This window comes from Sus scrofa, chromosome Y (genome assembly GCF_000003025.6).
Source record: "Sus scrofa isolate TJ Tabasco breed Duroc chromosome Y, Sscrofa11.1, whole genome shotgun sequence".
Classification (NCBI taxonomy): Eukaryota; Metazoa; Chordata; class Mammalia; order Artiodactyla; family Suidae; genus Sus; species Sus scrofa.
This window is the reverse complement of record NC_010462.3, coordinates 1,155,863-1,180,108: the sequence shown is the minus strand read 5'-3', so window position 1 is coordinate 1,180,108 and position 24,246 is coordinate 1,155,863. Positions and strand designations below refer to the sequence as shown.

General features: G+C 36.5%; 1 protein-coding gene across 1 annotated transcript in view; it reads right to left on the bottom strand.

Moving 5' to 3' along the window:
- OBP (odorant binding protein) overlaps positions 274–24,246 on the bottom strand; it is a gene marked incomplete at its 3' end in the record, with an annotated part of 33,909 nt that continues 9,936 nt past the window's right edge. Inside the window, 3 exon segments of the mRNA NM_213796.1 lie at positions 274–284; positions 2,335–2,352; positions 20,902–20,911. Coding sequence (NP_998961.1) covers positions 274–284; positions 2,335–2,352; positions 20,902–20,911 — 39 coding nt within the window.

Below are 24,246 nucleotides of genomic sequence, written 5' to 3'. Positions count from 1 at the left end.
ATTTTAAATTAGATTCCACACATTAGTGATCTCATATGATATTTATTTTTCTTTGTCTGGCTTACTTCACTCCATATGATAATCTCTATGCCCATCCATGTTGCTGCAAATAGCATTATTTCGTTCTTTTTTATGGCTGAGTAATATTCCATTGTATATATGCTAAATGTCTTCTTTATCAAATCCTCTGTAGATGGACATTCAGGTTGATTCTATATCTTGGGTATTGTAAACAGCGCTGCAGTGAACATTGAAGTGCATGTATCTTGGCAAATTATGGTTTTCTTGAGATATACGCCCAGGAGTTGGATTGCTGGAGCATATGGTAGTTGGAAGAACTCCTTGGTCCTTTTGTTTTAGTTCTCCCTTATTTTTTCCTTTACAGTGAGGAATTCCATAAGAATGACAATTGCCAACATTTATTGATTGCTCACTGTTTTAAGGCCTTTATGTCATTCAATCCCTGAAACAACCCTATAAGTATTAAGAGCCCCATGTATCAATGAGGTGTCTGAGGGATTAATAATTTTCTATAGGTCACACATCCAGTAATAAATCAGGAAAGTCTGAGTCTGTTCTCCCTGCCATTCTCTATCTTTCATTCTCTCCCTGTCATTTTCCCACTTTTTTATCTCTCTTCTTAGCTACTATTTAGGATTAAAGTTTAATATATTTTAATAACTTGTTCTTATTATAAAGATAGGAGTTGTGGAAAATTGAAAAACAACCAACAAGTGCAAAGAAGAACATCAACTCCATACAATGATTATTTTAGGCATTTGTAACCAGCTCACATTTTGTGTGTGTGTGTGTGTGTGTGTGTGTGTGTGTGTGTGTGTGTGGAGAGAGAGAGAAGATTATATAAATTACATAAAGTATTTTTTCCTCAATAAGGTAGGACCATTTTGTGTACTCAACAGCAGTATTTACTTATGCGTCCCCCTTTTTTTTTCTTTTGTCTTTTTAGGCTGCACCTATGGCATACGGAGGTTCCAAGGCTAGGGGTACAATCAGAGCCATAGTGCCAGCATACACCACAGCTCCTGGCAACACCGGATCCTTAACCCACTGAGCGAGACCAGGGATTGAACCCACAACCTCACGGTTCCTGGTGGGATTTGTTTCCACTGTGCCATGACAGGAACTCCTACTCATGCCTTTTATTTTTTTTTTTATTTTCCCACTGTACAACAAGGGGGTCAGGTTATCCTTACATGTATACATTACAATTACATTTTCCCCCCACCCTTTCTTCTGTTGCAACATGAGTATCTAGACATAGTTCTCAATGCTCTTCAGCAGGATCTCCTTGTAAATCTATTCTAAGTTGTGTCTGATAAGCCCAAGCTCCCGATCCCTCCCACTCCCTCCCCCTCCCATCAGGCAGCCACAAGTCTCTTCTCCAAGTCCATGATTTTCTTTTCTGAGATGTTCATTTGTGCTGGATATTAGATTCCAGTTATAAGTGATATCATATGGTATTTGTCTTTGTCTTTCTGGCTCATTTCACTCAGGATGAGATTCTCTAGTTCCATCCATGTTGCTGCAAATGGCATTATGTCATTCTTTTTTATGGCTGAGTAGTATTCCATTGTGTATACATACCACCTCTTCCGAATCCAATCCTCTGTCGATGGACATTTGGGTGGTTTCCATGTCTTGGCTATTGTGAATAGTGCTGCAATGAACATGCGGGTACACGCATCGCAATAGACGCAGAAAAAGCATTTGACAAAGTTCAACATCCATTCATAATCAAAACCCTCGCCAAAGTGGGTATAGAGGGAACATTCCTGAATATAATCAAAGCCATTTATGATAAACCCACAGCAAATATAATCCTCAATGGGGAAAAACTGAAAGTCTTCTCACTCAAATCTGGAGCAAGACAGGGATGCCCACTCTCACCACTGCTCTTCAACATAGTTTTGGAAGTCCTGGCCACAGCAATTAGACAAACAAAAGAAATCAAAGGCATCCATATAGGAAGAGAAGAGATAAAACTGTCACTGTATGCAGATGACATAATACTATACCTAGAAAACCCTAAGGACTCAACCCAAAAACTCATGCCTTTTAAATTAAACACTTTGCCATATTATATTTTTATATTTTGTGACTATTTTTCACCAGTTCATCAATTATTATTAAAAAGCATTTTATGTAAGGGAAATTTTAGCCATAACCATATTTGAATTGTTATATCATATTTTCCTTATTGTTTCTGTGTTGATGTTATATTTCAGAAATGTTTCCCATCTCAAGAGTATAAAAATGCTTATGTATTTATTTCCCTAATGCTTTTTACTTATAGGGAACTGGGTCTCACAGACCATTTATGGTAGAGTTTATCCTTTATCAATTTTACATACTGACTTTATCAGATATTAAATTCTTACTGATAACAAAATTTATTTCTTAAATTTCTATTTGCTCTTTTGACACATCTATTCTTACAAGAACAATTAATTGTCAACATTTATACTACTTTTTGTTTTCTGAAAGTTCAACTCCTTTCAATTATTAATCATTTCCAGAGTTTTCTTGGATGTTACTATTGATTTTCTCTTTCACCTCAGTTTGGGTTATGGACAGTGTCAGATGTAATCTGTTATGAATCTGTCAGGGACCTGTAACATGCTGAATGTACCAGCAAAAAGTAGAAATATACCTTTGTAGTATTTAAAGATTGAAATATTTGCTTTGACTCCGGACATCAAGGCCCATCATAGATTGATGCCAATTTTCAATAGACCCATATGTTCTCAAATTCAAGCAAAGTAAATTGAACATGCTTTAGGTGATTTGTATCTTCATGGCCACAGCTCACTTGACTTGCCTCTAAATGAAGTCTGAATCTACTCCTGCCTTGAGGCAAAGATACATGACTGTGTACAGGGCTGATGATGCCTCAGGTATTTCCACAAATTAACCCATAAAACTCTAGCACTGCTGGCATTCCTGTCCCTGGGCACATCTATTGATTCATGGTTATCTGTAAACCATCAGTGATAATAATAACCAACAGCTCTTGAGCAGGATTGTGGTACTTGATTTTGTGCTGAGCATCTATATCCCATTTGCTTTATAATTTGGGTGTTTGGCTGTGCTCACTTCATTGTGAGTATATTGGACAAGTGTGTTTGACCTACTGGGACATAAAGGGAGAAGGTATCAGAACTAAAACTTTTTTTTACAGTTTTGTTGAGATGGAATTGATATATAATATTGTAGACATTTAAGATGTACAACATAATGATTTGATATAAATAAATATTGCAAAATGATTACCATATTAAAATTAGTTAATGTCCATATTTCTTACAGGTACAATTTTTTTCCTTGGGATGAGAACTTTTAAAATTTACTCTCTTAACAGCTTTCTTTTTATTTAATTTTATTAGCATATAGTTGACTTAAAATGTATTAGTTTCAGGTGTACAGCAATGTGAATTAGTAATACATGTACTTATTTTTCCCCATGTAGGCTATTACAAACCATTGAGTAGATTTTCCTATGCTATACAGTAGGTTCTCATTAAGCATCTCTTTTATACCATAGTGTATATATGTTACTCTCACCCTCCCCATTGTTTCCTCTCTACAATGGTTTCATTTATGGTAACCATAAAATCAGTTTTTTTTTTTTTTTTTTTTTTTTTGTCTTTTTGTCTTTTTTGTTGTTGTTGCTATTTCTTGGGCCGCTCCCACGGCATATGGAGGTTCCCAGGCTAGGGGTCCAATCGGAGCTGCAGCCACCGGCCTACGCCAGAGCCACAGCAACGCGGGATCCGAGCCGCGTCTGCAACCTACACCACAGCTCACGGCAACGCCGGATCGTTAACCCACTGAGCAAGGGCAGGGACCAAACCCGCAACCTCATGGTTCCTAGTCGGATTCGTTAACCACTGCGCCACGACGGGAACTCCTAAAATCAGTTTTGAAATTTGAGTTTGTTTCTGTATTATCAAGAAGTTCTTTTATATCATTTTCATTAGATTCCACATATATCATGTGATATTTGACTTTCTATCTTTCTTCATGTTGTATGAAAATCTCTAGCTCCATTCATGTTGGTGCAAATGGCATTATTTCCTTCTCTTTTGTGATTGGGTAGTATCCCATTGCATATAGGTACCACATCTTATTCACCCATTCTTCTGTTGATGGACATTTAAGTTGCTTCCATGTCTTGGTTATTTTTAATAGCAGTGCAATGAATATTGGAGTCCATGTATCTTCTTGAATTATGATTTTCCCTGGATAGATGCCCAGGAGTGGGATTTCTGGATCATATGGAAATTCTAAAGTTTGTTTTTAAAGTAACTTCCATACTGTTCTCTATAGTGGTTGCATCAGCTTACATTCCCACAGGCAGTGCAGGAGGGTTCCCTTTTCTCTGCACTTTCTCCATCATTTATTGTTTGTAGACTTTTGGATGATAGCTATTCTGACTGGTGTGAGGTGATATGTCATTGTAGTTTTGAATTGCACTTCTCTAATAATTAGTGATGTTGAGCATCTTTTCATGTGCTTTTTTTTTTTTGCCACATGTCTGTCTTCTTTGGAGAAATGTCTATCTAGATTTTTTGCCCATTGTTGGGGTTTTTTGTTATTTTGGTAGAAAGCTCAATGAGATATTTATGTATTTAGCAGATTAATCCCTTGTTGAGCACTTCATTTGCAAAGATCTTCCCCCATTCTGAAACTAGAGATGCAAGAAGAGACAAAGGCTAAAATTTTTAGAAGGAAATAACTTATAAAGATCACAGCAGAAATAAATGAAATTGAGACAAAGAAAACAATAGAGAAGATCAATGAAACCAAAAGTTGGTTCCTAAAAAAAATTAAAAATTTGATTTACTTTTAGCCAGACTCACCAAGAAAAAAAGGGGAGAGGGCTGAAATCAATAAAATGAGAAATGAAAAAGAAAAAGTTACAATGGTCATCACAGAAATACAAAGGATCATAAGAGACTACTACAAGCAAACTATATGCCAATAAATTGGACAACTAGAAGAAACGGACAGATACTTAGAAAGGTACAACCTCCCAAGACTGAACCAGAAAGAAATAGAAAATATGAGTAGACCAATCATAAGAACTGAAATTCATACTATGGTTAAAGAATTCCAAAAAACCAACGTCAGGGACTGGATGGCTTCACAGGCGAATTCTGTCAAACATTCACATAAAAGTTAACACCTACCTTTCTGAAACTCCTCTAGAAATTGCATAGGAAGGAACATTTCCAAGTTCATTCTATGAGAACACTATCACCCTGATACAAAAATCAGAGGATATCACACAGAGAAAAAGAAAATTACAGGCCAATATCACTTATGAACATAGATGCAACAATCATCAACAAAATACCAGCAAACTGAATCCAAAAATAAATTAAAAAGTTATATCCCACCATGATCAAGTGGGATTTATTGCTAGAATGCAAGGGTTTTTCAGTATCTGCAGAGCAATGACTATGACATGCCACATCAACAAACTGAAGAATAAAAACCATATGATCATCTCAATAGATGCGTCAAAAGCTTTTGATAAAATTCAACATCTGTTTCTGATAAAAACTCTCTGGAAAGTGAGCAAGAAATAGAGGGAAACTACCATAACATACTAATAGCCATATATGACACATCCACAACTGACATCATTCTCAATGGTGAAAAATTCAAAGCATTAACAACTCTCAAATATACAATATAGAATTCTCAATTATTGTCATTATGTTGACTATTACATTCCTGGAACTCATTTATCTTATAACTGAAAGTTTATACATTTGACCACCTTCTCCCAATTCTCCCATTCTCCATCCTCTGCCTCTTTGGAACCACAGACTTGGTCTCTGCTTCTATGATTTTCTTTTTATTTTTTAGGGCTGCACCTATGGAATATGGAAGTTCCCATGCTAGGGGTTGAATCAGAGCTACAGCTGCTGGCTACAGCCACAGCCACATCTATGCCAGATCTGAGCAATGTCAGTGACCTATACCACAGCTCTTGGAAATGCTGAATCCTTAATCCATGGAGTGGGGCCAGAGATCAAACTTGTGTCCTGATGGATACTAGTCAGATTCGATTCCACTGAGCCACAATGGGAACTCTTCTATGATTTTTCCCCCACACATAGTGAGATCATACAGTATTTGTCTTTCTCTATGTGACTTATATTACTTAGCACAATGCCCTCAAGGTTTTCTGATGCCTGAAATGTATATATATCATGATTTCTTTATTCATTCAAATGTCTTGGCTATTGTAAATAAAACTGCAGTGAACATGGGGCTGTAGATATCTATTCTGGACAGTGATTGTGTTTCATTTGTATATATACACAGAAGTGAAATTGCTGAATATGCAGTTCTATTTCTGGTTGAGTAAACTTCACTCTGTTTTTCATAGTAGCTGCACCAACTTACATTACCATTGCAGTGAACAGGGTTCCCTTTTCTACACATTCTCACTAACATTTGTTATCTCTTCATTTTGATAATAGCCATTATAACATGTGCAAGGTCATAGCTCATTAAGATTTTGATCGTCATTTTTCTGATGATTAGTGATATTAAGCAACTTTCCATGTGTCTATGGCACTTGGTTGTCTTCGTATTCAGTCCCTTTGCCTAATTGCTAATTGGGTTCCTATTGAAATTATTTTTGGTATTGAGTTCTATATCTCATATATTTTTTAATTCATCCTTTATCATATGTGTGGTTTGCAAGTATTTTCTCTCATTCCATAGGTTGCTTTTTCTCTCTTTTTAAAAGCTAATTATTTTGCTGTGCAGAAGGTTATTTTATTTGATACAAATCCACTTGTTGATTTTTGAGATTTGTTTTTTTGCTTTTTCCTTATTCAAAAAAAATCATTGCCAAGGCCCATATCAAGAAATTTCCCCCCCTTGTTTTCTTCTAGGAGTTTTATGGTCATTGGTTATATAGAACCATTTATTTGAGCCTTAGTTCCCTTCAAGATAATTTTTTTGAGTGGTGTAAGATTGAGATCTAGTAGTCACATTCTTTTCATATGAATATCCAATTTTCCCTATACCACACATTGAAGAGAATTTCTTCTCTCCATTGAGTATTTTGGTTACCATTGGCTTGAAACATCTTCCTACACTTTCATTCTCAGCCTCTATCTTTAAAGCTAAAATGACACTCTTGAAAGAAACGCATTGTTGCATATTGCTTTTGTATTTATTTAGACAGTCTATGTCTTTTGTCAGGAGAATTTAATCTGCTGATGTTTAAAATAATGATTGATAGTTTATGACATTACTGACAAATTGTTAATTGTTTCTGTTTTATAGACTCATTATTCCTTGCTTCTTATCTTGCTGTCTTCTTTTCTGAAGTGATGTCTTTGTGTAGCAGTAAACTTTGACATTTTATCATAATCTTTTGTGTTGAAACTACAGGTTTTTCCTTTGTGGTTACCATGAGGCTTACAGGAAATATATTTATAACATCCAATTTTAAGCTGATAACAATTTAACTTGGATGTCATTCCTACATTTGACACTGCTTCATCCCCTGCCCTTACTTTTTATGTTATTAATGTTGCAATTTACAAGTTTTAATATATGAATTATTGTATCTATGGCTTTGTTTAGACGTCTATTTTTAAAATTTAAATCAGCATAAGTGCATTACATACCACAAGTACAATATTAAAACATATGACTTTGACTCTATATTACACTTACCAGTGCATCTTACACCTACATTCAAATGTTTATTTCCTTGTGAAGTACCTTCTGGCATTTCTTGGAAGGCAGGTCTGGCTGTGATGAATATCCTCAGCTTTTCTTTGGTTTTAACAGTTTTATCTCTGAAGGAACACTTTACCATGTATAGTATTCTTGGTTAATAGTTTTTCTTCCAATAAGAAAGAAAGGGCCCTCTCCTGACCTAAAAATTTTCTGAGGAGAAATCAGCCCATTATTTTATGAGGGGGAGTTCCCTTTTAGGTGATAGGTTGCCTTTTTCTTGTTGTTTTCAAAATTCTCACCTTTGACATTTAACAGCCTAACTGTAATATTTGTCAATGTAGCCCTTTATGACACCTTGTTGGGGGCTTAGGGATCTCTTGAACGTGAATGTCTCTTTTGTTCCCCAGATTTGGGAAGCTTTTGGTCATTAATGATTTATGTATTCTTTCTATTCCTTTCTCTTCTAGGAATACCAAAATGCGCATATCTTTTGTCTTGATGGTGATGGTGTCCCATAGTAAGTCTTGTAGTTCTTAAATTTTTTTCATTCTTTTGTTTTCTTTGACAGAATAATTTAAAATGACTTATTTTCTATCTCACTGATTCTTCCTGCTTGGTTGAGTGTAGTGTTAAAACACTCTATTGATTTCTTCATTTCAGTCATTTTATTATTAACCCCTAGGATTTCTGGGTTTTTTTGTTTGTTTGTTTATGTCACACCTATGGCATATGGAAATTCCTGGGCCAGGGACTAAATCTGAGCCCCAGCTGCAGCTACAGCAATGACAGATTCTTTAACTCACTCTGCGAGGCCATGGATTGAACCTGAACCTCTACAGTGACCCAAGTCACTGCAGTTGTTTTCTTAACCCACCACCACAGCAAGAGCTCCTGCTTTCGTGTGTGTGTATGTGTGTGTCTCTCTGTGTGTGTGGTTTCTCTTTCTTTGTTGAACTAATTTTGTTCATTTTGTTAATGCATTCTTAATTTCACTTAGTTGTCTTTTCATGTGTTTGCCTTGGCAACAAAAGCTATTCCCCATTCAGTTCAGCTTGGAGTTCTAGATGGGTCATCTGGTAATACCCTTGGGCTGCTGGGGCTAGCTAGCTATTAAAGTCTATTTATGGGTGAGGACACTGTCCATGTTCTGAAGTTGGGGAGAAGATGACAATGGTTTGACACAGTTGATAGGATTTCTGCCTTGGTATTTGGGCCAAGAGTGGCATTAAGAGAGGCACAGCCATTGATTGGGCTCTCTGCTCACATGCTACTGAAAGCAGAGTTGTAGGATGGGTTATGCAGCTTTCCAGATCCATTGGTTAGTTCTTTTAACCATGTATGGCTGAAGGCTGTATTCAGCAGTAGTTCAGGCTAGCAACTAGCTTCCTTGCCTGAGCATGGTGATAGAACAGGCCCCAAGACTGGCAAGGCTCCATATTTGGGTAACTGTACAAGTTTCCTGGCCTGATGGAGCCACTAGCTTTGGTCTGCAGATGGGCAGAGCCACTGACTGGACACTCCACTCATGTGCTCCTGGCTTGTGTAATTTTCTGAGTGTTCCAGCCATGCTTCCTGTAGGGGTAGTGCTTGAGAATAACCTCAGTAGTAGGGAGGATTAGGAATTAGGGATGCAAGAGAATAGGCTTCAAGGCTCACTGTATGGAGTCTCATATCAGGCAGAACTGCTGCAAGCAGGAACTCAGTCTGCTCAAAGTACTAATTATTGCAAATTCTGTCCCTCTTCTCTGGCACAATCTGATTCCCAGTGGTCAAACCCCATGGATTACCACATAGCTTCTAGGAAATGAGACTGAAGTGGCCCTCCTGAGCAGTGACACATAATGCTGGGGGAGCTGGAGGTACATATCGGCCTCTCTTTTTCTCACTAAAGAAAGCAGAGGCCAAGAGGGGTCCTCTTGGTGTAGTACTGTGTCACATAGGGGAGGGGCAATGCAGTGAAATGTGCTGCTCCTCTACCCTTCTAATGTGGGCCTTCTCCATCTCTGTGGTCTAGGGGTGTGCTTCTGCCTTATTCCTGTGTTTTAAGATTTTCACATGTTATCTTGTCTGTGAATAATTGCTAACACATATATATTTTTTGTCCTTTTGGTGCTGCACCTGTGGCATATGGAGGTTCCCAGGCTAGGGGTCTAATTGGAGCTACAGCTGCTGGCCTATGCCTTAGCAATAGCAATGCAACAACAATGCCACAGCAATGCCCCATCTGAGCTGCGTCTTTGAATTACACCACCGCTCAGGGCAATGCCAGATCCTTAACGCACTGAGCAATGCCAAGGATCGAACCAACAACCTCATGGTTCCTAGTTGGACTCCTTTCCACTGCGCAACTATGGGAATGCTGCAAAAATTTTTTTTTGGTGGCGGGAACTGAAGTCAGGAATGACCTATGTTGTTATCTTGATTATATCACTGAGAACTAAATCTCTAACGTCTGACCTTTCACAGAGTACTACACTGTTTCCCAGGAGGCAAAATATCTTAAAATCAGGACAGGAGTGGGGGCCAGTAGTGAGTTCTTCTAGCATCATTTTGGAATTGTGTATAAAGACTTCCCTAAGAAGGCCTATTTCATAATTTAATTGGGCATCCATTCTGTGTATATCAGGATTATAAATCAGATGTAATTTTCCACATCATTTTGGACTTGATGTATTGAATATATTTGTATAAAATGTGAGGAGTTATTATTTATGGTGTAATTTTTTATGAGTAAAGGAGTAATTTTTAGGGAGTTCCAATTGTGGTACAATGGAAACAAATCTGTCTACAATCCATGAGGATGTGGGTTTGACCCCTACCCTGACTCAGTGGGTCAGGGATCCAGCATTGCCATGAGCTGTGGTGTAGGTTGTAGATGTGGCTTGGATCCTGCTTTGCTGTGGCTGTGGTTTAGGCTGGCAGCTATAGCTGCAATTCTTTCCCTAAACTGGGAACTTCCATATGGCATGGGTGCAGCCCTAAAAAAGCGAAAAGAGCAAAAAAGTAATTTTTAAATTTTATCTAGATGACCATCATGGAGAGCACAGCTATTTCAAATGTTTCCTTTCCTTTTGTTAATGTGGTGTATGACATTGCTTGATTGTCATATGTTGAAGCATTCCTTGGACCTGTAAGAGGTCCAACTTGATCATGGTTTGTGATCCTTTTCATATATTATTGGATTTGTTTTGCTAATTTTGGTGATGCTTTTTGCATCTATATTCATCAAACCTATTGGCCTGTAACTGTCTTTCTTGTAGTGTTTTTGTCTGATTTTGGTATCAGAGTAATAGTGGCCTCATTGAATGAATTTGGGAGTCTTTCCTTAAATTAAATTAAAAATCTGTCTAAATGGTTATCTGGGAAAGAATAGCTATTTCAAACTTATTCTAAAATGATGCACTTATGTGTAGTGATTGTAAAGCAGAAGTTCTATATTGAATTATTAGAAGTCTCTTAAAAACTTGTTATTTTAATCAATGATATCATCATTATATGTGTTCTCACAGGATTTCTATTTTCGTTTAAACATTTTCAATCAACTTTTAAAATATGTCTTTTTGCTGAAGTTCAAATTTATTGGTCAGAGAACAGCTCAGCTGTAGGACGTTTACTTTTTTTGTTGCACTGTGTACATATCATTTTATGCAGTGTAAAATGTTAAAATTTAATAGTGGATTTCAGGAAGACTTTGAAGATGCATGTTACATATAAAGTCACAATAAATATACACAGGGAGGGACAAAAGTTATCATAAAATAAGTCTTTTTTTAGGGGTCTTTTTAGGGCCACACCTGTGGCATATGGAGGTTCCCAGGTTAGAGATCAAATCAGAGCTACAACTGCTGGCCTATACCACAGCAACAGCAACAGAGGATCCAAGCCACATCTGTGAACTGCATTACAGCTCACTGCATGCCAGATCCTTAACCCACTGAACAAGGCTAGGAATTGAATCCTCATCCTCATGGATACTAGTCAGATTTGTTACCACAGGGCCACAATGGGAACTCCTCATAAAATATACCTTTTAAGTTTAATGAGACCTCATGAAATAACTGAGAACCTGAAGTACTCAGAAGGCATTGCTTAAAATTCTAGATGAAAAGCTGGGGGTTTTCCTCTCAGGACAGTGACACATTTGCATTTTTCCAGTATTCAATGGAGGAAAAATATGCCACATATGAGAATTGTAATGCTGCCATTTTACCTGAGTCAACAATGCATTCCCTTGTCTTTTTTTCTGATTTCAGGAGCACCAATCCAATGATTAGGGGAGGAAATACTACAGAGATCACCTCTTTCATCTCCGTGGGATTCTCAGATTTTCCCAGAATCATAGCAATGCTCTTTGTTGTATTCCTGTTGATCTATATGACAACCCTGACTTGGAATATGTGCCTCATCATCTTAATAAGAATATATGCCCACCACCACACACCCATGTACTTCTTCCTTAGTAATCTGTCCTTCATTGATATTTGCTATGTGAGCGCCACAGCTTCCAAGATGCTCTATAACTTCTTCCAGAATCAAAAAATTATCACCTATGTGGGCTGTTTGGTTCAGAGTTTGGTTTTTTTGACCATGGGACTGAGTGAGTCTTGTCTCATGACAGTCATGGCTTATGATTTATATGCTGCCATTTGTAACCCACTCCTCTATTCATCAATCATGTCACCCACTCTCTATGGTCAGATGGTGCTGGGGTCCTATATGGCTGGACTCTCTGGTTCTCTGTCTCAAGTGTGTGCCATGCTTCAGCTCCACTTCTGTGGGCCTAATGTCATCCACCACTTCTTCTGTGACATGCCCCAACTGTTAATTCTTTCCTGCACTGACACATTCTTCTTACAACTTTTAACTATTGTATTAACTATGATCTTTGGGATAGTAAATGCCCTAGTTATCATGATATCCTATGTCTATATTGTCATCTCCATCATGAAGATCACTTCAGCTAAAGGCAGGTCCAAGGCTTTCAACACCTGTGCTTCTCACTTGACAGCAGTTAGTCTCTTTTACACCGCAAGTATCTTTGTTTATTTAAGTTCTAGCACTGGAAGTTCTTCCAGCTTTGACAGATTTGCATCAGTCTTCTACACTATGGTGATTCCTATGGTGAACCCTTTGGTATACAGTCTGAGGAACAAAGAAATCAAAGAAACTTTGAAGAGGTTGCAAAAGAGGAGAAGGTATTGCTGAGGTCACAAATTCTGCGATATCTGGCATAGCTGTTGTGTTGGAATCCTCATACACTGTAATATCCTACACAATAAGATTCAAATGGAATGTAACAAAAATCACACTGCCTTTTGATTAAAAAGTTTTTATTTGATAAAGATAATATGCCAAAATGTACTAACAGCTGAATCAAACCACAAAAACACAACATTTTTTTGTTAGCCATCATTTTTTATTACTCAATGAATTTATTACATTTATAGTTGTATAGTGATCATCACAATCCAATTTTATAGGATTTCAATCCCACAGTATTTTTAAGTCATGGAGCATCATTATTTTCTTTTTTTAAATTTTTTTATTACTCAAATGAATTTATCACATCTGTAGTTGTATAATGATCATAACAATCTGATTTCACAGGATTTCCATCCCACAGCCCAAGCACATCCCCCTACCCCCCAAACTGTCTCCTCCAGAGACCATAAGTTTTTCAATGTCTGTGAGTCAGCATCTGTTCTGCAAAGAAGTTCAGTCTGTCCTTTTTTCAGATTCCACATGTCAGTGAAAGCATTTGATGTTGGTGTCTCATTGTATGGCATGATAGTTTCTAGGTCCATCCATGTTGCAAAAAATGCCGGTATTTCGTTCTTTTTAATGTCTAAGTAATATTCCATTGTGTATATGTACCACATCTTCTTGATCCACTCCTCTGTCGATGGACATTTAGGTTGTTTATTTTCATCCTACCATCATTCTGCTTTCTGTTCCTATGAGTTCAACTCTTTTAAATTTCACATATTAGTGACATTATATAGTACTTTTCTTTCTAAGTCTGGCTTATCTCACTTAGCACATTTCCCCCAGGTTTCATCCATATCACCACAAATGACAAGATTGCCTTCACTAACAAGGCTGAATAACATTATACTGTATATTTATCCTGAAGTCGTTTATCTACTGATGAGCACTTGGGTTGTTTCCAAATCTTGGCTTTGTGATTAATGCTACAATAAACATGGAAGTGTGTTTCTGTTCAATAACCCATTTTATTTGGATTGGATACATACCCATAGTAGAAATGATGGACCATGTGGTAAATCTATTTTTAATTATTTGAGGAATCTTCATAATTGGAGATTATGTATTGGATTGGACATTATGTAATTGGATTAGCTGTAGTACCTAAACTGATTTATATGCTTACTAACTGTGTAAGACTTTTAACTTCATATCCTTTTTTTTTTTTTTTTGGTCTTTTTGCCTTTTCTAGGGCTGCTCCCATGGCATATGGAGGTTCCCAGGCTAGGGGTCTAATCAGAGCTGTAGCTGCCTGCCTTCATATCCTTATCAACATTTGTGCTCTTTTTTTTCTTTGTGTGTGTCTCTCTCTCGTTTTTTAAAAAAAAAAAACCCTTTTATTATGCAAAAATTTAAGCACTGAAAAGTAGAATATTATAATAACCTCCTTTGTATCCATTATCCAGTTTAAACAATTATCAGCTCTTAGCTAGTCTTACATCATCTGTACTCCTACCCACTTTCTCCCACTTTCACAGATTAGTTTGAAGCAAATCCTAGATGTCATAAAGTTTTATCTGCAAATTTCAATATGCTTCTTTAAAGGACAAAAACTTTCCAAAAATATATAATCTTAATGTCATTTTCTCATCAGCAAAATAATAATTCTTTAGTATCATTAAATGTCCAATGTTCAAACATCCTCTCCTATTTGTCACAAAATATTTTTACAGTTTTTATTTCTCAAGTCAGGATTGAAATACACTGCAGTAGGTTGATATGTATTTTTTTTCTTTTTAAATTTTTACCAAAAACTTTGTTTACAAGCTTCTCATATCGGTCATACATTTGTCTTTCCTCCATACCATCATTAGGATCTGTGGCAATAGGACTGAGTTGAAACAAGATTAGAAAGCACAGAAATATGTCTATATGCAGTGGTAGTGATAGCTTATGGTACCAAAGATATTTAACTTTTGTCTAAAACCACTTCTGTCATTTCTTTTTTTTTTAGTTAAAGTAGTAGATTTAAAATGTGTCTGCTGTATGCTAAAGTGATTCAGTTACACATATATACTAGGTTATTATAGGTTGTTGAGTAGATTTCTCTTTGATATACAGTAGGTTCCCAATGACCATCCATTCTATATACAATGGTGTGTATATGCCAATCTTAAGCTCCCAATTCATCCCCCCACCCTCCATCCCCTGCTGTTCAACTTTGGTAACCACAGGTGAGTTCTTCCTTCCTTCCTTTTCTTTCTTTCTTTTCTTTTTCTTTCTTTCTTTCTTTCTTTCTTTCTTTCTTTCTTTCTTTCTTTCTTTCTTTCTTTCTTTCTTTTTTCATTTCCTTCCTTTCTTCCATCCTTCCTTCTTTCCTTCATTCTTCTTTCTTTCTTTTCTAAGTTTGTGATTCTGTTGCTATTTTGTAAATAAGTTCATTTGTATCATTGTTTTGGTTCCCTCATATTGTGATATCATATGATATCTGTCTTTCTCTGTCTGACTTACTTCACTTTGCATGGTTATCTCTATTCTCATTCATAGAAGATCTTTAATGTAAAAATTATGGTTTGAACAAAACCAAAATCTGTAGTAGATTCAAAAAAGATAATGAGAGAAGAATATAAGCATACCACTACACAAAACCAGGAAATTATGAAGAAAGAGAGCAAGAGAAGAAGAAAGAAACAAAGGAATTACAAAGCAGTTGGAAAAAGATTAACAAAGTGGCTAAATGGCTAAATCTTTCCCTATCTGAATTATTTCACTAACCATAATATTTTCTATGTCCATTTACATTGCTGCAAATGGCAGGATTTCATTCTTTTTTATGACTGAATAATATCTATTGCAAATCCAACTTTTAACAATATATAGATCATCCAGAAAAAATATCAGTAATGAAACATTGGAATTAAGCTACATTAAAACAGATGGACTTAACCAACATTTACATAATATCTGTTTAAAGAAACATATCTACTCTTTAGTAGTGCCTATGGAAGATTTTCTAAGATAGAGCATATGATAGGCTACAAAGCAAGTCAATAAATTTAAGAAGATTGAAATTGTATCTAGTACATTTTCTAGTCATAAAAGTATGAAACTAGAAATCAAATACAAGAAGAAAGCTGAAAGACTCACAAATATGAGGAAATGAAACTGAACACCATAGGTCAAGGAAGAAATAAAGTCAGAAATTAAATAAATCTTGAGGCAAATGAAATGGAAAAACAGTATATCAAAACTTATGGAATGAAGAAAAATCTGTTCAAAGAGGGAAGTTCACGGAAAAGAATGCCTGCATTAAGAAATAATAAAGGTACTTTAATCACCATAAATTTATAACACAAGGAACTAGAAATGGAAAACTAAACTATGTCCAAAATTAATAGAAGAAAGGAAATAGTAAGGATCAGGGTGGAAAAAAGATAACACAGAGTGAAAATACAATAGGAAAGAATGATGAAACTAGGATCTGTTTTTTTTTAACTGATGAACAAAACTGACAAATAGTTTTAATAGATTCATTAAGAAAATAAGGGAGAGGACTGAAATAAATAAAATTAGAAAGGAAAGAAGAAACATTAAAACTGGTTTTGCAGCTGTGGCAGTGCTGGATCCTTTAATCCAGGGATAGAATCCACTCCTCTGCAATGAGCAGAACTGCTGCAGTCAGATTCTTAACCCATTTCACCACTGTGATCTCTTCCTTCCTTCCTTCCTTCCCTTTCTTCTTTCTTTCTTTTCTGTGTCTCTAGCTTGCAGAAGTTCTTGGGCCAGGAACTGAACTTGAACCTCAGCAGTGAAAACATCAAATCCTTAATCACTAGGCCACCAGGGAACTCCAGGATAGATAATTTTTTATTGGATTTTTTTTTCTGCCAACACTTTGAATATATCATTCCACTCCCTCCTGGCTTGTAGGGTTTCTGTTGAGAAATTTTCTGAAAGCTTAAGGAAGATTTCTTTGTAGGCTACACTCTTTTTTCTTCCTTTCAGCTCTTGGTGTCCTTTCTTTGTCTTTGATTTTTGACAGTTTTATTACAATATATTATGGAAAAGGTTATTTTGAGGTTATATCTATCAGTTTGTGAATTTGTATGTCCATATCTCTCCCCAGGTTTGAGAAATTCTTGGCTCTCTTATGTTTAAATAGACTTTGTGCCCTTTTCTCCATCTCTTCTCCTTCGGAAACCCCCATTCTTTTAATATTTGTATTTCACGGTCTCTCATAGATCATGTAGGCTTTCTTTGTTCTTTTTCGTTTTTTTATTTGTTCTTTTCCGAATGTGTCATCTCAAAGCCCCTATTTTGTATCTCACTGATACTCTCCTCCATTTGGCATATTCTGCTTTAGATCCTCTAAATTTCATTTTTTATTTCATTTATTGAATTCTTCAGCTCCAGAATTCTGTTCAATTCTTTTTTATGATTTCTACTTCTTTGTTAAATTTCTCATTTTGCTCATGTATTTTTTCCTGATATCATTGTGTTTCTGTTTTCTTGTAATTCTTGGGTTTCTTCAAACCAGCTATTTTGATATCTTTATCAGATTGACTGCAAAAGTCTGTGTCTTTGTGTCCAGTTACTGGAGGATTATTGCTAACTTTACTGCATGTTACTTGGAGTTTTGAGTTGCTGCTTTTGTATGTGAAGTAGCAGACACCTCTCATCTTTACTTATGTTTTTGGGTGGGAGACTTTCTCATTGGTCTTGGTTATAGGTAAAGTTTTCTCCAACCTTGTATAAATACACCATCTCCACCCTCTTGCTTCCCCTTGCAATTGATTTCTTAAACTTATAGGTATTTTTTAGTTCTTACTGCTTATGAGGTTGGCTGCTGGCAAACTTTCTTTTGTTTTCTACATTGTTGCAATATTGCTCAAGGTTTGGGTTTTCCCTTGCCTACAGGACATGGTCCAATTTTCTGAGTGTGTTTATTATTTACTAGAGTCCATTATCCTGCCACACTTGAGCATGTGCACAATGTGCTGGTACAGATTTGGGGGACAAGTGAGTTTAGAACTCAGGGTATTCCATTTCTTGCAGACCAGGTATAGGGATCCTTTGGTGAAGTTCTCACAGCAAGTCATGTTTGGGTATCATGTTGAAGTCATGAAAACAATCAGCAGAAAAAACATCCTTTTGATGTCCTTTGATATTTTTATCTGACACTTTTCCCATATCCCCCCCACCCCCCTCCCCATCATTGAGTTCCAGCTTCAATACTCTGGGTGCTGTAGAGAGGAACATGTTTCTCCACAGAATTCTATGCAGCAGAGTTATCCAGGCACTTACTCAGCCCTCTCCTTTTGCTCCTTTGGAGACATTGTTGACAGGTAGTTCAGTACTGTGCTATGTTGCTTCATGGGATGGGTAGCACTGGCATACTTCTTTCAGTAGAGTACTGAAATCCAACGGAGAACTGATTCCCACCTTGGCAATATGGGACTTTTGCAAGGCCTGTCTCATCCATGGGTGGTTTTCCCTGACCACAGCCAAGGGGGATTGGGGCCAGTTTTCTGGCTTCTGCTTCCACAGCCCATGCTCCATGGATAGCCACTGATGCTTATTTGTTAAAAGGAGGGATAGAAAAGAGGAATATCATGACACAGTGATGTTGACATCACATTTTTAAGTTATTTTGTAATTTTTTAAAGTGAAATTGTGCCTTTTTTTTAAACCCAACTTTGGTTGGAAAGTTCTGGACAAGATGGAAGATTTTACCCTGACATCTTGCTCATTCCCAATTACATTCCCACCAAAATGACTTGCAAAATTTAGGAATAGTGAATTATCCATATTACTACTTCAATAGAGCTAATGAGAACCCATTTGCCAGGAAATGTGAATAGTTTCTCATCTCACTCTACTGATTATATTAGATTAAAGGGTCTTGTGTGGAAGTGAGGGAGGAGTTTTGTAAATTCTCCCCTGATCTCTAATTAGAGATGGAATAGGACTAATAGATGTGAGCTGAGGAGTAAACAGAACTTCAGTAATAATTTCTTTTAAAAAAGAAACAAAACAATTAACTAAAGCCACTCCAACAGAAAAAAAATTTTTAAAAGATACACTCTGTTTGTCTGTGTGCGTGTGTCCACTAACTTTTGAAATATTGATAATAGCTTTCTATTGCAATTTTATAGGTAATGGAAATTAATAAACCTTATGATTCTTGATGCAGGAGGCAACTCACCAATTATTGGTATGTCTCTGATCCCTTACATTATTTCTTTTTTTAATAATGATTTTTATTTTTTTTCCATTATAGCTGGTTTACAATTTTCTACTGTACAGCAAGGTGACCCAGTCACATGTACATATATACATTGTTTTTTCTCACATTATCATGCTCCATCATAGTGACTAGATATAGTTCCCAGTGCTATACAGCAGGATCATATTGCTTACCCATTCCAAAGGCAGTAGTTGCATCCTACACTATTTCTTAATTTAAAAAATCAACATCTCAGATATTATTTGATCTCAGACATGTCTAATGTGTATACTTTTTCTGGAAAATCTGGAATGATACTAATTTAAGTCTACTTAAAGTCAGGAAGATGGACAAGTGAATTCTGAAAATTCTCATTTAGTGCCTGGAATGTGATATTATTTTCCAGAAATAAGAAAACATAACATTGTTCCATTTGTTTAGGTTGGAAGATTTTACTCTACCCTTAGGCTCTGAGAGAGATGGTTTATTCTTACAGGAATCATGCTTTCTTCTCTAGAGTGTGTGGATTATCGGAGGTGTTCATACAAAGTAACAAGTGTGAATACAGTTCCATTTTGGATGAATTGGGCTACTTGCCCCCATCTTGTTAGGATTTTCAGTATCAAAATAGGCCTTTACATAAGGGAGAATTTATGTTACTTAACTTATATTTAAAATGTTTCTTATTTTTACTTTTTATTGTAGCATTCTTACATATGTACAAAAATATGTGCAGCATAAATGTAGACGGTACAAACTATTACATTTAGAATGGATAAGAAATAAGGTCCTACTGTACAGAACAGGGAACAATATCCAGTTTCTTGGGATAGGCCATGATGGAAGATAATATAAGAAAGGGAGAGTATATATATATATATATATATATATGACTGGGTCACCATGCTGTACATCAGAAATTGGCATGGCATTGTAAAACAACTATACTTTAATAAGAAAATAAATATAAATATATACTATAATGGTATAGAGACAATGATTCTGTAACCATAAGTAACATCAGAAAATACAGCATTATCATCATCCCAGAAGCCATTGGTGTCTTTCTGAATCACAAAGGGCCCTATCTCCATTAGATGTAACTTTTTTTTCTTTTTAGGGCTACACGTGTGGCATGTCAAGGTTCCTAGGCTAGGGGTCAAATCAGAGCTGTGCTTGCCAGCCTATGCCACAGCCACAGCAACACTGCATCTGAGCTTCATCTATGACCTATACCACAGCTTTCAGCAATACCAGATGCTTTAACCCACTGAGCAAGGTCAGGGATCGAGCTCACATCCTCATGGACACTAGTCAGGTTCTTAACTGACCAAGACACAGTGGGAACTTCTGGATGTTCTTTTCTTTATGTAGGTTATACTTCAATGAAAAGATTTCTTAAAAATAAAGAAATAAAAATGCATATAGGCAGTTTCTTTTTTCTTGTTATATTGTTTATAGGGAAATATATAAGCTAGAGGGCTGAAGAGCAGGGTAACATCACCCACTTTTAATAGCCCAAGAATATTGCATTAACAAATTTCTTTTATTATCTCCCTTCAGATCTCAGAAGCGCAATGACAATGGATGAGGGAAGCATTACAGTTACCAGGTTTATCTTACCAGAATTCTCTGAATTTGTGAGGCTGAAAATATCCTATTTTCAATATTTCTAGGCACTGATCTTATGACAGTGTCCTGGAACCTGGGTCTCACAACACTGACCAGGTTAGACTCTTACCTGCACTCACCCACATATTTTATTGATACAATTTCCTCCTTAGATGTTTGTTATGTTTCTCCCACAGCTCCCAAGATTCTCTCAGATTTCTTCAAGAAGCATAGATTCATCTCCTTTATGGGATGCACCATGCAATACTTCTTCTCTAGCCTGGGTCTGACTGAGTGCTGCCTCCTGGCCACCATGGCTTATGATCGCTATGCTGCCATTTGCAGTCCTCTCCTCTACACAGCCATCATGGCCTACACCATCTCCACCATTGTATAATTGGAATTCTGGATCATTCATTCAATGGTGTGCCTTATTTCAGCTCCATTTCTGTGGACCAAATGTCATCAATCATTTCTTTTGTAACCTGCCCCAACTGCTAATCCTGCCCTGCTCTGATACCATTTTCTTATAAGTTATAACCTCTGTGCTAACAGTGATCTTTAGATTTGTCTTTCCTAGTTATAGTGATATCCTATGGTTATATCATTTCCACATTTTTTTTTGTCTTTTTAGGGCTGCACCTGTGGCATAAAGAAGTTCCCAGGCCAGGTGTTAAATCAGAGCTGTAGCCCCTGCCCTATGCCACAGCCACAGCAATGCTGGATCCAAATCATGTCTGCAGCTTACACCACAGATCATGGCAATGCCAGATCCTTAAGCCACTGATCAAGGCCAGGGATTGAATCTTCATCCTCATGGATACTATTGCTGCTGGGCCACAACAGGAACTCCATTGCCACAATTTTGAAGATCACATCAGTTGAAGGTAGGTCCAAGGCCTTCCACACCTGTGCTTTTCACCTGACAGCAGTGACCCTCTCTTAGGGCTCAGGAATATTTGTCTATTTGTACTCTAGCTCTGATGATTCTCTGAGTCAAAACAAGCTGGCCTTTATTGCACACATTGTGTTGATCCCCATGTTAATCTACTGGTTTCTAACCTGAGAAACCAGGGGATCAAAGATGCCCTAAACAGGTGGAAGAAGAAAATATTAAACTGGAATTGTTTATTATGGGGTGCCTTTTAGGGCTTAGGACAAAAATCATATAGAACAATATATGAAAAGTAGCTATAATAGCACCTATAAGAATTTTAATAGATTGTATAAGTTGTAAATAACTCCTTTGTCTTTGCTCCATGAAAGAAGATTATATTTCATCCCTTTGAAGTCAGACTTGACTATGTGATTTCTTATGGCAAATAAAATGTGGGCAGATGTGACATATTTCATTTTTGGTCAGAGGCTGTGTGTGTCTTTATGTCCTTTTTTATCTTCTCCTTTCCCAAGGCTCCCATTAGTGGTTGATTCATAAGGAATAAGATGATGATACAGGAGAATAACACCCCCCACAGCTCACCCAAGATAAAACATATAATATTGGCCAGAAATAAAAATGTTTTGGATTTGTTCTTGTAGCATATTCATTCTACTCATTATGTTTTAGACATTTGTACAGGTGGTGGTATGATTTTTTTTAAAATTTGATAAAATTTGTAAGTTTTTTTAGGGCCTGGCAGTCAGTGTCAAGTAATGTTTTATTGACAACTGGAAGGATAGCAATTCAGGCTTGGCACAGTAAAAACATTTGATACAACAGTCACTTGCAGTAATTTAAAATGGAGATTACATGGGAAAATAGAATGTTTCCAGTGCCAGTTCTTTGCTATCAGATGCATTTAACAAGTTTCCATAAAATTTAGTCATACTCACAAAAAAAAATTGTCAGTTTGCAAGTAAAAATGAGAGAGAATATAGAAAGAGTTAAGAAATTCTAGGACTTGAAAATTAGAAGAGAACGTTTCATTTTCAACAAGTAAATATAAAAGTTAGGACTCTGAGTAAATAGACCAATGAAACTCTGCCCTGTATCAAGGACAAGGTCAAAGATATGGTCATCATATCCCATGGCTATAAAGTCTAAATTGTTGAAGGTTATGCTCAGTAAATCTTTTAAATTTGACAAAGTGGTTCATGTCAAAGAAATCAAGAAAGTTACAGTATGAATCTCACAGAGAATCCCAATATACCTAAGATATTTGAAATCTATATCTATATACTGTATCTATTTATCTATTGAGTTCTAGAGATCTATAAATAATTGTGAATATAAATGTGGTTCATCATCTGTGAATAGGTAGATAAAAAGTCACCTATTAATCTGGACTAATGAAAATTTGACTATTTGAGACAGAAAAGAATCCTTGACCCATCTATCTTCAATGGCCAGGAAAGAGACTGAGACAGCTGATAAAGCCCCCAATAGAGACATTCTTCAGTTTCTTAGTCAAGTGTTGCCAAGGAGGATAAATGTCCAAGTAAGGACTTTTCAGAAGGCAGAATTAAGCGTCGTGAAAAATAATGGACTGGGGAGAGTGGAAATCATTGCTAACCATGGAATAGTCTTCAATGTCAGTATGGGGATTCCTCCTAAGAGAGGCTTAGTAGGATTCTGGGATTGCAAGACCAGTGAGTGCTATATGTCTTCTTTCACTTTCAAAAGAGTTCTGTTTACTGCTATTGTCCTATCCATGTTTCACCATTAAATATTGGGGTGTATGGAAAACATAACTTGTTTAGCCTACATGTATCCAAACCAAGAAGAATGATATCCACATTATTAAGAGACTTCTAGGAATCCCTCAAAGATATAGTTCCAACTGGAAAAGATACCAATACAGATATAGCTAACAAAAGATTAGTATCTAGAATATGAAATGATCTCCTATGAATGAAAAAGACAAATGTCTTAAAGTGGGCTAAGTAAATCAATAGGAATTCCATGAAAAAATGCAAACGATCTTGAAACATTTAAGGATGTAAACCTCATTGGTAATAGAATGAGTGATACAATTTCACATCCAGCATTTTGGTAAAAGCTAAGAAGTGAGGCAATATCCAGTGTTGACTGGAATATGCCTTAACAGTCCTCACACTCTGCTGATTTGAGTGTACACTGGCACATTTTTAAAAAGCAGTTTGTCACTGTCTAATAAAGTGGACCCAAAACAGTAGTGAAGGGAAATCCTCATGGTGGTCAGAGTCCCAAGAAAGAGACTTGGTTGTCCATTTTGCACTGAGGGAGATGGCACATGAGTTAAGGACATACATGGATTCCCAGCCTGGAAGGAGCAAGATTGGAAGACTGCAGACAAGAACATCCAGGAAGAAGGATATGGATGGACTTATGGAAGTGGACACAAAGCATGCAGATCATTTCCTCAGATGTTAATGCCCATCAGAAAGCATCCATTGCAGTGGAATTTCTCAAAACTTCAATGGACAGATGAATAAATACTGTGGATATCATTCAACCTCTCTCCTTGTAAACCTTAATTCATGGCTGCCAT